This window comes from Solanum pennellii, chromosome 6 (assembly GCF_001406875.1).
Source record: "Solanum pennellii chromosome 6, SPENNV200".
Classification (NCBI taxonomy): Eukaryota; Viridiplantae; Streptophyta; class Magnoliopsida; order Solanales; family Solanaceae; genus Solanum; species Solanum pennellii.
In genome coordinates, this window is record NC_028642.1 from 327,165 (window position 1) to 342,052 (window position 14,888).

Consider the following 14,888-nt stretch of genomic DNA (forward strand, 5'->3'; position numbering starts at 1 on the left):
TCATAACACATAAGAAAGGAGTTATGTTGAAATTGAAGGTTGAACTTCAAATGTCTTTGTCAAAGGTGACAACTCGTTTCAGAACGAATATGAGGAGACATACTATATGTTCCTTTTTCTTCTTTACCAAGGCATCTCGGAATGGCTGAATTTCCTCAAACGGGCTTCTCATATGTGTTTGCGTCTCTGAAATCTGAAATAATCCTTCCAGCCATATCAGATCGAACAAACAGATGTGTATTGTCCAAAACATGTATGATGAACTTTTGTGATTGTGGCATCCATATTGATAATGAACTGAGCCAGCCATAGGTATATCACTGCAAAAGAAGAAAGCAAAACTCAGCATCAAATTAGAAAGATCGCCAAACAATCATGGTTTATCCCAGATACTACTTTACCATGATAGATACAATCATGGTAAAGTATTTACATGATTATTCCAGAAACAGTATTCTTTCCTTTTCTGTTTATTCTATTACACTTTTACACTTATATTATTCCAAAAACACTATTTACATGTTTCTTGTCACTTTTAATATATTAAAAAATTATTCTAACATTTTTTTCTTCTTCAAATATTAAAAGTTTGAAATCCATCCGATTGCTCCATTCTATCATACAAATGTGTAGTGAATAATAAGTCTAAAAGATGACAAGTGATTGGCGGGGGTGGCCTTGGTGGGTAGGGGTGACATAAAAAATGAGAATGAATTAATGACTCAAATACTATTTTTTGTTTTAATTAAAAATGATTTATCAGGACCGTTACCAAATCATGATAATTGTTCCATTCCAATTACCGGTTCAATGCATCCATTCCGTCCAATGATACCGGTACAATCCGATCCGGTGCCCAATCTTAGTTTCGTGTTTAGTGATGTTTCTTAGGTGAGGACGTAGATAAAAATCTCCCTCAGCTTCTACTCATCTATCCCTATGGTGGGGACTCTGTCTATTTTTATGTTGTTTCATATTCTTTGAAGTTCTTCTACCCCTTTAAATTAGTTTTTAAGGGTGGTTTTCCGTTGTTTTGTAAAAGATATCAAGTTTACATAACTGTTTTAAATACTAAAGTTTTCTATTGAATTTCTAATGGCTTGTTTTAAATTGGGTGGTAAAGGTTCATACTAGAGTAGGTGACCACACAGCCTGGTAGTTGGGTTGTGACACAGTTCTACTATGTTCGTTGATTGAACATAAATAGCTTTCTTTGAACCCTTAAAAAAAACTCATCGCCCAAAAAATATATGAAATATAAACCGTACTAGGTAATCCTGGTGCACTTATTGAAAAGCATTAATAGAGGAGATCAATTTGTATCCTTTATGAGATACCCCACACATAGATAACAAGAAGTTTCAACTAGAAGTTACATGTCTACAACTAAACTTCTTGATACCACATCATTTAATGCTTCAAATGTGTTCAAAATATGAGAGGTCACAATCTTCATTAAGGAAACATTGCATAAACAAGGAAGTCAAACAGTATATGAACTTGGTGCAAGTATAATGTTTTCTAAGTAAATTGGAAGTGCAGTGAACCATCTCTATATATAAAGCCCCAAAACATGAACAAACTGTAGGAACTCATGAATTTTCTTGAACTGGTGGTGGTTGCTGAAGGATTGAGTTGGCGAGCTCTTCGTTTAGCCGTATAGGGAGTGGAGGCATCAGATTCATCTCTGAAATGTCATTTAAGCTGCAAGAGATCATTTATTTTAGCATGTTATAAAGTGGAAAGCAAATAGAGAGATCTAAGCAAATAAAGATGTATACGGCTCGTGAACCCAACCGTGAACATGATATGTAAGAAGGAAAAGAGCAAGTGAAATTAAACGAGACCCTATACGAGCTGTGAAGAAGCAGATGGACCATATAGTGACTCGTGGGAAGATGAAGTTGAAACTGAGCAAATATTTGTAAGTGTTGGATCACGGAAAGTTTAAACGGACCATGAAAACCTTCACGAGCCGTTTACCTATCCGTTCATGTTGTCGACTGAACTACTTTCCTATTTCGATGAGTATTCATATTGAATACTGTAATTAATTACTTAGGGTTTGATATAATTTTATCATCGATACGATGAGACAAGTTTTTTTATCGCAAAGACAATAGCTTTCTATTTTGGTTAGTCGATCCACGTTTGATCTTGGGATTCGAGTTCTTAATCAAGAATTATTGGTTTTCATTATTATAAGTCTATTAATTCTGAACTTTCATCAATGTTTAACAATTGTTTGGTTAAGAACATGAGCATCTAAACACCACAAGTAGGGTTAATTATGGGAACTATGACTAGGGAACAACGTTAAATCAACCACAATGACTATCAATTAATGTTTTGCATGCTTCGTTTCTAATTTTGCTTTGATTTCATTCTGAGGATTGCACGCTTTAGGACCTATGTTTATTCATTACTTGCTCGAGATCGAGAGAGAGAGAGAGAGAGAAGTGTTTGATTAAGAAAGTAAGAAACTAATGAACTCTACAATTGAATAACTTGTTTTGAAGACTTGAGCTGGAGAGGGAATAGTTTCTAAAAAAGGTAAGAAAGAGTTAAAACTTAAACACTCTAAGACTGAAAGGAGATGGGTGATATTGGTCTTGCTAAATCATGCATGCATTGTATCAAGAGACTGTTATTCATATGAGATCTAAGTTGTGATCCTAAGATCATGGAGAACACAATCCTAGTCTATATTAAACCAATAACCAAACTTTGAAAACGTCGTCTATTACTGTTACTATTTGATTCATTTTCTTCTCCGTTTCCAGTGGGATTAACCCCAACTCTTGTTCGGTTCTATTACTTGACTTTTACCATTTTATACTTCTTAATTAAAGTGTAAGTTTGAACGTATCAGAGATCCAATAATGATAAAAGAGAATGACAAGATGCAAAATAAACCGATACTGTAGTAAAGATACGAAAACATATATATAGCTCAAGAGATAGAGGATAATCAAATCATACTTATTTATAACATTGAAGATATTACTTTGAGTTTGCCAGAGAAGGTTGATGTTTTCCTGGATCTGCATCAGTCACAAAAAAAAATAATGTTTTAATAATAAAAATCATACATTCTTCTTATGGAATAAACTTGTTACAAGTGTAAACGATAGACAATGTTAGTATTAATGTTTGTCATATATCACAGATAAAAGGGGTGACACGAACTGTAAAATATCAAAATCATCAACTGACCTCACAAGCGGCAAAGTTAGCAGAAATTTGATCCAATGCCTGAGCATTTTGTTCAAGAAGCATCCCAGTGGGACCACCAATGGCTGCAAAAGAATTAGAAAAAAATAATGCTGAGACATTGTATGTATATTATAGTTATGATAACAACTTTAATGATTTGATTTTGATCATCAAGACGAGATTCATACTTTTATCATCGTTATTCATTTCATCTTCCTAAATATGTATAAAAAAATAAAAGCAGAGGCAAAACGACCAACCTTGGTAGAAAATTTCACCATTACTATCCATTGGTAAAATAGCTTGAGCATTGGGAGGAGCATTTGCGTAATTAGTTAATTTTGGCATAAGATCTGTAAGCTTTTCCTAAAACTCAAAAAAAAAATAAAAAATAATGAAGACGAACTTATTCTTCAAAATCCAATAAATCTACTTGTTTTTTCCTCTTTTTTGTTCCCTCATACTTAATGATGCCAAATATATATGATCAATGAATTATCCATAATGAGATCAACATGGACCATGACTACTTATGGATGTTTTAAACCTTAGTAGCAATGTCTTCGTTTCCCCACGGGGGGAATATAGCTACATATGGATGTATGTTGAAGCAATGAACATTTGTCTAACACTTGTGAAACGAAATATATACAGAGAAAGGGCCAAGAACCTTGTTTGAAATATGATCACTTCCTTGCTTCCTATTTTTCTGCTTAAATGCAGGAAAAAAAGAAGAAAAAGGAACATTTAAACAAGTTAATTATGCGTAGTTGGGAAGAAAACTGATTTATCTCAATTAAGAAGGCATTCTAAAACCAAATTATTGTTTGTATAAGACTTACACTCATCCATCTACATCTCAATATTACATCTCGTAAACATTTGTCTTTTAAGTGCATCGCAATTTTAGCATAACGATGCATTTCATTGTCAGATGAGTATCTGCAAAAAATAGTATTTCACTATCAGTTTAGGCATAATATTCGTCAAACTAAACAAAACAAATGCAAAGTACAAAAGTAATAGAGATGGTTTGGAAACAGTATTATTTGACAATCCATAAGCGAAAAATGTCTAATAGCGATTAGTCATATATACCAATTGCAATAGTGAAATAGCTAACAACCTTTTCATTTCCATCCACACCCTCTAGGGTGACTCAAACCCTAAATCTATTGGTTCGATGGTGAATATTCTCAACTACTTGTCAACGTCTAATAAGTCATAGAATTCTACGTGTTTCATCATATGACATCAAATGTTAAAATCACCTTATGAGCAAATTCATATGAGAAAACTATAGTTCTTAGCAAACATAGGATGAGTGACATACTTGACAAGCAATTCTTCAAGAGCAGATTGTTCATCAGGAGTCCAGTGATTGTTGAGGTATGCATTGTGCTTGAGTGCCGCCATCAAAATACCGCGAAAATGAATCTTCTAGACTCTCCTTCTTGTGTTGTTAAAAGCATCTGAAAAAATAATGAAACATATACAGATTTGAAGAATTTTTAGTTCTAAATTTGCAGACAAAAATATTGAATGAATCTTTGACCAGATAAGTACTTATTTAAGACATGATTTGACTTCTCTGATGACATGTTTGACATTTTTTTTGTTTGTTCCCATATAGTAAAATATATTTTCTTTATTATTTTATTGGCACCCAATTAAATTTTAAAGAACATGAAAAAATTAAAAGCAAAACAATGACTTTAATTGGTAAGCCTTAAAACCAATTTGACTATCCACTCTGTTCATATGCTATTTATATGTTAGTTTACCAGTATCTGTTATAAACATATTTGTATTATAGTGAATGTCTAATTATGTGAAGTCCTTTTAGAATATGGTCCAGAATCCTACTTGGAGACAAAAGTTAGGTTTCTCCTATAAATAAAGGGGTTTTCTTTCGTTGTAAAGATGATCCATGAATCCTAAATATACTTCAAGATGAACATGAAGTATTTTCTCTTCTCTCTACTTTATTCTTCTCATTGTTTATATAGTTTCATAACAACATCCAATTAATTCTGAATTGGTTTGCTATAGCACACGAAAATCGTCAAAATTGAGGGTATCCGCGCTTTGGTGCTCGTTTGACCTTGATAATGGGTCGTACTGGCCGTGAGGGCCAACCGGCTATATAGAACAGGTCTTGACGGAAGTCCGCAAAAAAATTCGGAATATTTGACGTCGAAATCCGGATCACCCAAAAAATGGTTTGCTATAGCACACGAAAATCGTCGAATGGGGGTATGCACTTCGGGGCTCATCTAACCTTGAAAAACGGTTCGACTGGCTGTCAAGGACAACCGGATGCATAGCCAAGGTCTTGACGAATGTCCACAAACAATTTTGGAATTTTTGATGTCAGAATCCGGATCACCCAATTAATGGTTAGCCATAGCACACGAAAATTGTTGAAATGGGGGGTATGCGTGCTTCAGGGCTCGTTTGATCATGAAAATGGGTTGAACTGGCCGTGACGGCCAACCGGCTGCATAACCAAGGTCTTGACGGACGTCCATAAACAATTTTTGCAGTTTTGACGTCGGAATTCGGATCACCGAAAAAATGGTTTGCTATAGCACACGAAAATCATCGAAAGCGAGGGTATGTGCTCTTTGGTGCTCATTTGACCTTGAAAATGGGTCGTAATGGCCGTGAGGTCCAGCCGGATGTATATCCAAGGTCTTGACGGACACCCACAAAAATTTTTGGCATTTTTGACATCGGAATCCGGATCACCCAAAAAATTGTTTACTATAGCACGCGAAAATTGTCGAAATGGAGGGTGTGCACATTTTGGGGTTCGTTTGACCTTGAAAATGGGTCGGAATGGACATGAGGGCCAGCCGGCTGCATAGCTAAGGTTTTGACGGACGTCCACAAAAAATTTCAGCATTTTTGACGTCGAAATCCGGATAACCCAAAAAAATGGTTTGCTATAGCACACGAAAATCGTCGAAATAGGGGGTATGCGCGCTTCTGGGCTCGTCTGACCTTGAAAAAGGGTAGGACTGGCCGTCAGGGACAACCGACTGCATAGCTAAGGTCTTGACGGACGTACACAAACAATTTTTGCATTTTTGACATCCAAATGCGGATCACCCAAATAATGGTTAGCTATAGCACACGAAAATCGTCGAAATGGGGGTATGCGCGCTTGGGGCTTGTTTGACCTTGAAATGGGTTGAATTGACTGTGAGGGCCAACCGGCTGTATAGTCAAGGTCTTAATGGACGTCCATAAACAATTTTGGCATTTTTGACGTCAGATTCTGAATCACCCAAAAAATGATTTGTTATAGCACACAAAAATCATCGAAAGTGAAAGTATGCGCGCTTCGGTACTCATTTGACCTTGAAAATGGATCGGACTGGCCATGAGGTCCAGCTGGATGCATAGCCAAGGTCTTGACGGATGCCCATAAAAACTTTTGGCATTTTTGACGTCGGAATTCGAATCACCCAAAAAATGGTTTTCTATAGCACACGAAAATCGTCAGAATGAGGGGTATTCGCGCTTCGGGGCTCGTTTGACCTTGAAAATGGGTTGAACTGGCCGTGAGGGCCAACCGGATGCATAGCCAAGGTCTTGACGGACGTCCACAAAACTTTTTGGCATTTTGGACGTCGCAATCACCCAAAATATGATTTGTTATAGCACACAAAAATCATGGAAATGGGGGGTATACGTGCTTCGGGGCTCGTTTGACCTTGAAAATGGGTCGGACTGGCCGTGAGGGCCAACCGGCTGCATAGACAAGGTCTTGATGGACGTCCAAAAAAAATTCGGCATTTTTGATTCTAGAATTCGGATCACCCAAAAAATGGTTTGCTATAGCACATGAAAATCGTCGAAATGGGGGGTATGCGCTCTTCGGGCCTAAAAGGAGGGGAACGAAGCACTCGGCTGAGATTGTTGGAAAAGAGAGGCAGGGCCCGAGGCACTTGCTAACGAGCAGGCGGGACAAGACTGACTTGAAAAGACGCTCTACTTTACCATGAAAATGGGTCGAAAGAAGATCTATAAATCCTGAATATACTTCAAGATGAATAAGAAATATTTCTCTTCTCTCTACTTTATTCTTCTCATTGTTTATATATTTTCATAACAACATCCAATTAATTCTGAATTATTTAAGAATATGACAAAACACCAATGAATGTGATTGATAAGCTTTTTTAAAAAATTAAACGATACACTCCATTTATATGCTATTTATATGTTAGATTATTGAACCCAATTAAATTCAAACCAGTTAAGCACATGAAAAAAATGCATACCAATGAATTTATTTGATAATATAAGCGTTAAAACTAATTTAATGAGCAATCGATTCATCTGATTTTTATGTTCAGTCTATAATAAAAATATTGGAAAATATATATGCAGAGCCAAAATGCATGACTCGTAATTTTTTTTTAAATCAAATATTAACAAGATCTTAATATATTGTGGTTAAATTTTTAATATTATAAGAAAATAACAAAATTGTTGAAAATAATTTATCATATTTCTTTAAAATGATTAAATTCTTAGATAATGCATAATTTATTTTTTGAAGGATCCTGTATAGATGTACCTTAACAAATTTTTATATTATCGTATATTTCTGAGAAGTCCACAAAAATTAAATAGCAAGAAAAATAAAAAAAAGTTAAAATAATGAAAAATTTCACCTAGTTTGAATTTCAAGAACAAAAAATATCGTATAAATTGACGGATACAATATGTATTTATATAGGTATTTATAGATGCTTTCCAATTTTATTTTTTTTTTAATTTCATGAAATTAGTATCAAACTTATGTAATTGTTTGTCAAGAACATTGATGATCTTTTCGTAATATTTTCTTTCTGAAATTAGTATAAAAATTTATGCTATTTTTTTCCCCCAAATTTCGTAAGAAATCATATATAAAATATGAGTTTTAATAATTTACTTTTAATTTTTTAAAATTTATAAATTTTAATTACACTTACAAAAAGAAAAAATGTTATAATAAAATAAAATAAAATTGTAATTAATTATATTTTGTAAATCAACAAATAATTTTATCTAACTATTTTTAGTAATATAAATAATAATTTTAAGATGGAAAATAATATCAAAATGTTAGAAATAGAATGAATATTTTCTTTTTTGAATTTCATATTTTCAAAATTATATAAGTATGAAAGTAGAGAAATTTGGAATATTAATTTTTGAAAAGAAAAGTCCAAAAAAAGAAGTAAAAAAAAAAATAAGAAAGAGAAAAAATTGTTTAAAGAATAGAGAACAAAAAAATTGGGTCATTTTCTAAAATGGAACCCAATACTTCCACATGACACAATATAAATGGAGTCTTACAAGTATAGTCAGTCACCTTTTGTACAGTGTGAACTGAAAAGTAATAATTATAAGTTAGACTTTTTTGAAGTGATTTTACTTTTAAAGAGTAGTAATTTTACTTTTGAGGATAATTTGGATACAAGAAATAAATGAACTTACTCAATCAGCCTTAGCTTTCGAGAGAAATTCTCAAAATATCTCAAATTATCTCAAATTTGTTGTTCATGTCAAAATAGTGTCTTGCCAAATAGACATTAGCTTTTATAGACATTAGCTTTTGTTTATATAAATTCAATATATTTATATGCTCGACTCCTTAATCTTTTATAGACATTAGCTTAGCGGATTCACGTTAACTCAGATCAACCTTTTACACCTTGGCAAAGTATATTGTGCCCTTTTGATGGAGATTATACATCAAACTTCATATAGTATCTCACATGGTTACATGTCAGTTTTAGTGCTCCCACACTTCAGTCTTTCATTTATTGCATAACCTAGTAATTAGTTATATCATTACAATATTTGCTAGAATTTTGTGCTATTTACTTGACCAATGTCTCAATATGACTTTATAACCAGCATGTCAATTATCATTATGCATATCCTACTTAGTCATTCAATGTACTAACTGCATACTTTCTACCTATATTATTTGATAATATAGGCTCAAACATTCCCACTTGGCTTGTGGTTAGTACAAATTCAACTAACATAGTAACAACTTTTGATGAGTCTCCATTATTCGAGGATGACCTCTATCTTTACTTCAATGTTAGTCTTTAAATTTCAAAAAGTTAGAGTCAGTTAGGGGTTTGTCTTAGGAACTCGTCTTAGTAGAGCCTTTTAGACAGTTAGTTTACATTTACAAAAATCTCTACTCTCTTCTATTCTCGAATACATTGAGCATAGGGATGTATCCGAGAATAGGAGAGTGTAGGGATCTTTGTAATTTTTTCAAAGCGAAAATTGTGCATTATAACACACTATTAATTCAAAATAAATGTTATAACTATATTTCATTTAATTTCAATTCGTAGCAAACTTCTTGTCATTCGTCTCTCTCCTCTCTCTAAAAGTTGGCTACTCACTCTCTTTTTTTTTCCAGTCATCTCTCCCCGACCTCTCTCACTTTATACAAACACAAATGTATAGTTTGTGTTTGTATTTGTATAAGAAGACAGTATATACAAATACATATACATATCTCTCCGTCTTATACACTTATAATTATACAAATACATGTATCTTCATTCTATACACTTGTAAATATACAAATACAAATCTTCTTTTGCCAGTTCTGTTTTGTCTTTCTCTCTCTCGCTTTGTACAAACACAAATTTCACAAAATACATTGCATAATTTATATTTGTATGAAGCGAGAGAGAGATCTGATATACAAATACAAATATTTGAACTTGATTCAATTAGCGTTTTTGGATCAAATGTATATTTTTTGCTTATTTTTCTTTAAAAACACCGAGAACACATGAAGAACATAAACAACTCTTAAATTTTCAACATCTTCAATTCTTCACTAAATCATCTCAAATTCTGTCTACATCATTAACTTTTTAAAAAAAAACGGAAATTCTCACATCATCTGTAGAGTTCAAATAATTCACCCATATTTAAAAAATATATTCCAAAAAACAAAAATCGATCCCAAAATTTCAAAATTTTCTTTGATTCTTTTTTTTTTTTTTTGTAGTTTTTTACACTAGATCTTTGTTGACTCTATTTTGAGTTTATGTTCAAAATTACAAATGGTTTAAAGTTGTGGAGAATCTACCATTAAAGAAGGCATAATACATATATTGAACCCTAAACTTAGGTTCAAATTTTAACTCTGACTTCCAACTTTCATAATGCACGAACAGACACTTTAATTATCCAACTTTTAAGTAAATAAACACATGAGTCCTACATGACACAATACACGTAGGACACCATGTAGGACAAGAAATGACATGTAGGACATGTGTATCTGTTTGTTCAACTTTATACAAGTTTAAGTGTCTACTAGTGCACATTCAAAGTTGAAGGACATAAATTTGATTCGATGTCAAGTTAAAGGGCATATTTATGTACTATGTCATTAAAGAATGTTGAAGTTTGAAACTTTGAAAAAATTTCAATTGGGTCTAGTTGAGTTAGGTTGAATTTGATCTCAAAAGAAATTGAGTTTTGGTATCTAGCTCGGAGTGAAACTACTCTTGAAATTTGAGGTGAATTCGTGAAGAATTGAATAAGTTTGAATTTTGGGAATTGTTAATGTTCTTATGTGTTTTTGGTGTTCTTGTTGTTCTAAAGGTATGTAGAAGCAAAAAATATACATTTGATCCAAATATCTGTCTTCGTGTATGCAATGTGATATATTCTGCAAGAGTTTTACATTCACCTGAATTAAGTTAGATTTTTTTACATTCATATCTCAAATGGATGCTAAATTCGTTCAAAACTGTTTCAAAGATTTCTTATATTATCCAAAACAGTATGTGAGTTTCGTTTTTCTGCTTTCAACAAAAAATGTAAACCTTGTGTGAAAAGTTCAATGGATTATTCTTAAAGATACATTAGATGAAAGAATTTCAGTTATGTGTGTTCTATTTATATTATATAAAATTAGCCAAGGTGATATGAATTTTGACTTTGGATTAAAAATGCCTTAGAGGAAAAAGCAGTTTCACTTTTTCTTTGTAAAAGAAATTTTTCAACAACAAAATAATATTATTTAAGGAGGTTGTCGTTGCCATTTAAAAGGTGTAGGGGTATTATTTCCCACCCTTAAAGATTAAGGAGGTAAAATAAATTTAATTATTTTTAAAATAATGATATGTTTTGGATTAGTTTATGAGCAACTCCACTGCTCTATTGAACACAAGTGTGTTTGGTACGAGGGAGAAATATTTTCGGGCAAAATAAGTGATTATCTTACTTATTTTATGTTGTTTGATTAGTAAGACAAATGTATTGTTTCAAGAGAATTTAGGTATAATTTCCATAAATATATAACACTATATCTGAATCCCCACCCTTTGACATGGACCCGGGTGGGGAGTTCAGAGTTGGATACTAGATGAGGGTGAGGAGTTTGGCTCCTAGTTAGATTCAGGGTTGAGAGTCCTGAATAAATCAGGATTTTGACCTCGACTCAGGATCCGACTCTCAACCTTGAGCTAGGATCCAACTCTTGACCCGAGACTCAAATTTCGATCATGACCCAATAAAAATCTACTCCTAACCTCAACACATGATTCGACACTCGACCCTGACCCAAGGCTCAACCCCAACCACGATTAAGGTCAAGAATCAGATCACTAGTAGTGGTTGGATCTCAGCACTCGAGTCAGAGATTTGGGTTTCGAATTGAGATTGATAGTCAATTCCAAGTTAGAGATCGATCCAGGTCTAGTTGTGAGTTTTGAGATATGTTTTTCTTACATTATAAAGAAAAGTCATTTTTTTCAAATCCAAAGAAAATAAATTCATTCAAAAATATTTAAGCTAATCAAACATTAAAAAAATTGAAAAATATTTTCCTCGTACGAAACACCACCTAGATGTAACAAGTTGACAAACATGGAGTAGCAAAATATCGCTATCATACTTAAATACACCAACAAGAATTACCTCAAACTCAATTATGTTTGGACGCGGTTATAACAACTTGGTCCATAGCGTGATGATATATATATATATATATATATACAGTTTTCTCAGAAAATTTGATCAATTCTAAAAAATTTATATTAGTTTTCGAGGTTTAATTTCACTTTTAATCACAAATTTTTATTTTTTCCCTCCAAATAAAATTAATGTTTAGAACCTTCCGGGTGGCTCAGTGATTTGATTGTGACTTCCATATTGGAGTTCGAAATTTCTTGCCAGCAAAAGTGCAGGATTTACTTTCTGGGTAAAATTCGTTGCACCGAACTTATCTAGTACTGATTACCTCTCGTGTGTTATTATAATGAAGCAAATAGCAATTGTTGATTTTCCTTGTCATGAAAAAAATATTCAGATACAACTTCAAATTTCAAAAATTATTTTTCAAATAACTCATTTTTGTTCAAATTTTAATAGAATGTATGAACAAAATGCTGGGTTATTAAAGTATAACATGGTCCATTAGGCTTAAAATTTCCGAGTGGAAAAAGTCTCATGTCATAACAAAATATATGCTTTGAAGTGGTCTAATACTTCACGTGTCAAATTATACTATAGTATTAGACCAAATAAATTTATATTATAGCTAATACACATCAAACCATGCTGTATTACATAATTATATAATTAATAGTAGAAGAATTAATATATGACTCCTCGTATAGTTAGTTAGGGCTACACCATACTGACCACAAGTTAGGACTAAGAATATATTGAAATACTAATGAAAATAGTATACTAGTACATTTTAAGTTCAAGAATTTTGAATTATCTAAAAAGAATACTATAAACATTATTTTCCTATCCATCCAAAGAAAGTATTCAACAATAAAATAATGATGTATCGTATAAAATTTTGACTCTTAATTATACATATTACAAGGGTAACATATTAGTAATTATTAGATTGTTATTGGATAGTGTATCAACTAACCTCTAATCTTTATGGTATTTTTTGCGATGACGCATCTTACAGAATGGATGATTTTTAAGCAGTAACAAGATCAAATGTTCTTTAAAGCAAAATAGATAATTATAAAAAAGTACATTGATTTTCATGGTTTTACAACTTTAGCAGAGTTGGGACTAATAAAGGAAAATTATATAATTACTCATGTATATTATGACAAATATTTAATGAGGCTAATATATCTAGAATAAAAATGTAAATATAGTAACTCTTAATGGGTTAACGGTTTACCCGATAAAGAAATTGAACGATCTACTCCCACATCAATAAGGAGTTAATTATAAAATTTTAATCCGCTCCTTAACTGTTTATTCGTTAACTCAATACCAACAAGTCAATGTTGTGATTGACTTATCAGTTACAGTTCGATTTTGAACATTCCTAATTTCCAATAGTTTAAGAGTATTTAGCATTTTTTGTTATTTTTATTAGAGAAGTAGCAATTATCTTAAATAATATGGCTTAATAATATAACGATTTACTTTTCGTATAAATTAAAAACTTTCTCCATCATGTTTTTATACATTAAAAACCAAAAATGGATCTAAAAACCCATACTATAAAGGACTATTTCACACCAATCTTACAAGAAACTCTCTTCATTTTAATTTGATTTCTAGAATATTACTTTTAAAGGATTTTTGACACACTCCAAGTCTAATTTTCACACATTTGTACTATTAATGACTGCCTAAAATAAGATGATTCTCAAATTGACAGCCATAATGCAACAAACAGATTACCTTTTTAGAAAGTTATTTATGTCAATCTGAACATTGGATGAGATTTTATTTATTTTTTTAAAAAAAGAAGTTATTTACATTGGAAAAAAACAATAGTAGAATCCAAAAATATATTGATCAAAGTAATTGATTTCAGTGTGAATTCAAATTTCAATTTCCAAATATATGTTACTACTAGCTTTTGATCAAGGTATTGGATAAGATTTTATCCAAATTTTATCTTTAATATTAAAATTTTATCTTCGATTTTATATTTAATCATGAAATTTAATTTTAAAAATCTGATCTTCGAATATTTTGATGTTCCTAAAAGCTAGTCTAACTTTCACTCATGGGAAAAGCAACCTTACGCAAAGGGTGGCTCGGTACACACTCTTCAACAGAAAATTATGTGGTGTAAATAGGTTATAAAACGTTTATTATAATGAATGTTTGTTTAATTTTGCACACCCTTAATACAATCGAGAAGAAAATTTCGACTCCCTTTATTTAATTCCTGGCTCCACTATTACTTTCACTTAGAAAATTTCAAATCTTTTCAAAATAAAATGCATGTCCAAACACAACGTCAAGTTTCAAAAATCACGACTTCAATAACTCAAAATTTTAAGTTTCAACTTCAGAATCTATGATCAAACGGAAGCGTAATATTTGAAAACATTTGCTAAAAAAATAAAAATAAAATTATTTTGACATTTTTAACATCTTGATTCCGCGTTAATATTGATAACATCATGATTCTTTGACCTAGTTTCCAAACCTCCATACTATGAGTAGCATAGCAAAAACAATGCAATTTTATTGGCATTTGGCTTCACATGACAACAAATTTTGCCTTTTTTTAGACATAAGATAGGTCAAATTGGAATTGTCATACTTATTTTCCTTAAATATTTATCTTAGCGAGTTAAAAGAGCATTGTATAATCTTCATAAAAGTGCAATTGGGTC

General features: G+C 32.0%; 1 protein-coding gene across 1 annotated transcript; it reads right to left on the bottom strand.

The window, feature by feature from the left end:
- Nucleotides 1-717: 717 nt before the first annotated feature.
- Nucleotides 718-4,632, bottom strand: LOC107021923. Its single transcript, XM_027917429.1, has 7 exons — nucleotides 4,550-4,632; nucleotides 4,059-4,158; nucleotides 3,887-3,925; nucleotides 3,477-3,582; nucleotides 3,217-3,299; nucleotides 2,983-3,044; nucleotides 718-1,704 (listed from the first exon to the last, which is right to left on the bottom strand). Exons 1-7 carry the CDS (start codon nucleotides 4,630-4,632, stop codon nucleotides 1,593-1,595), a joined length of 585 nt encoding a protein of 194 aa, XP_027773230.1. The 3' UTR covers nucleotides 718-1,592.
- Between the last annotated feature and the right edge of the window lie 10,256 nt (nucleotides 4,633-14,888).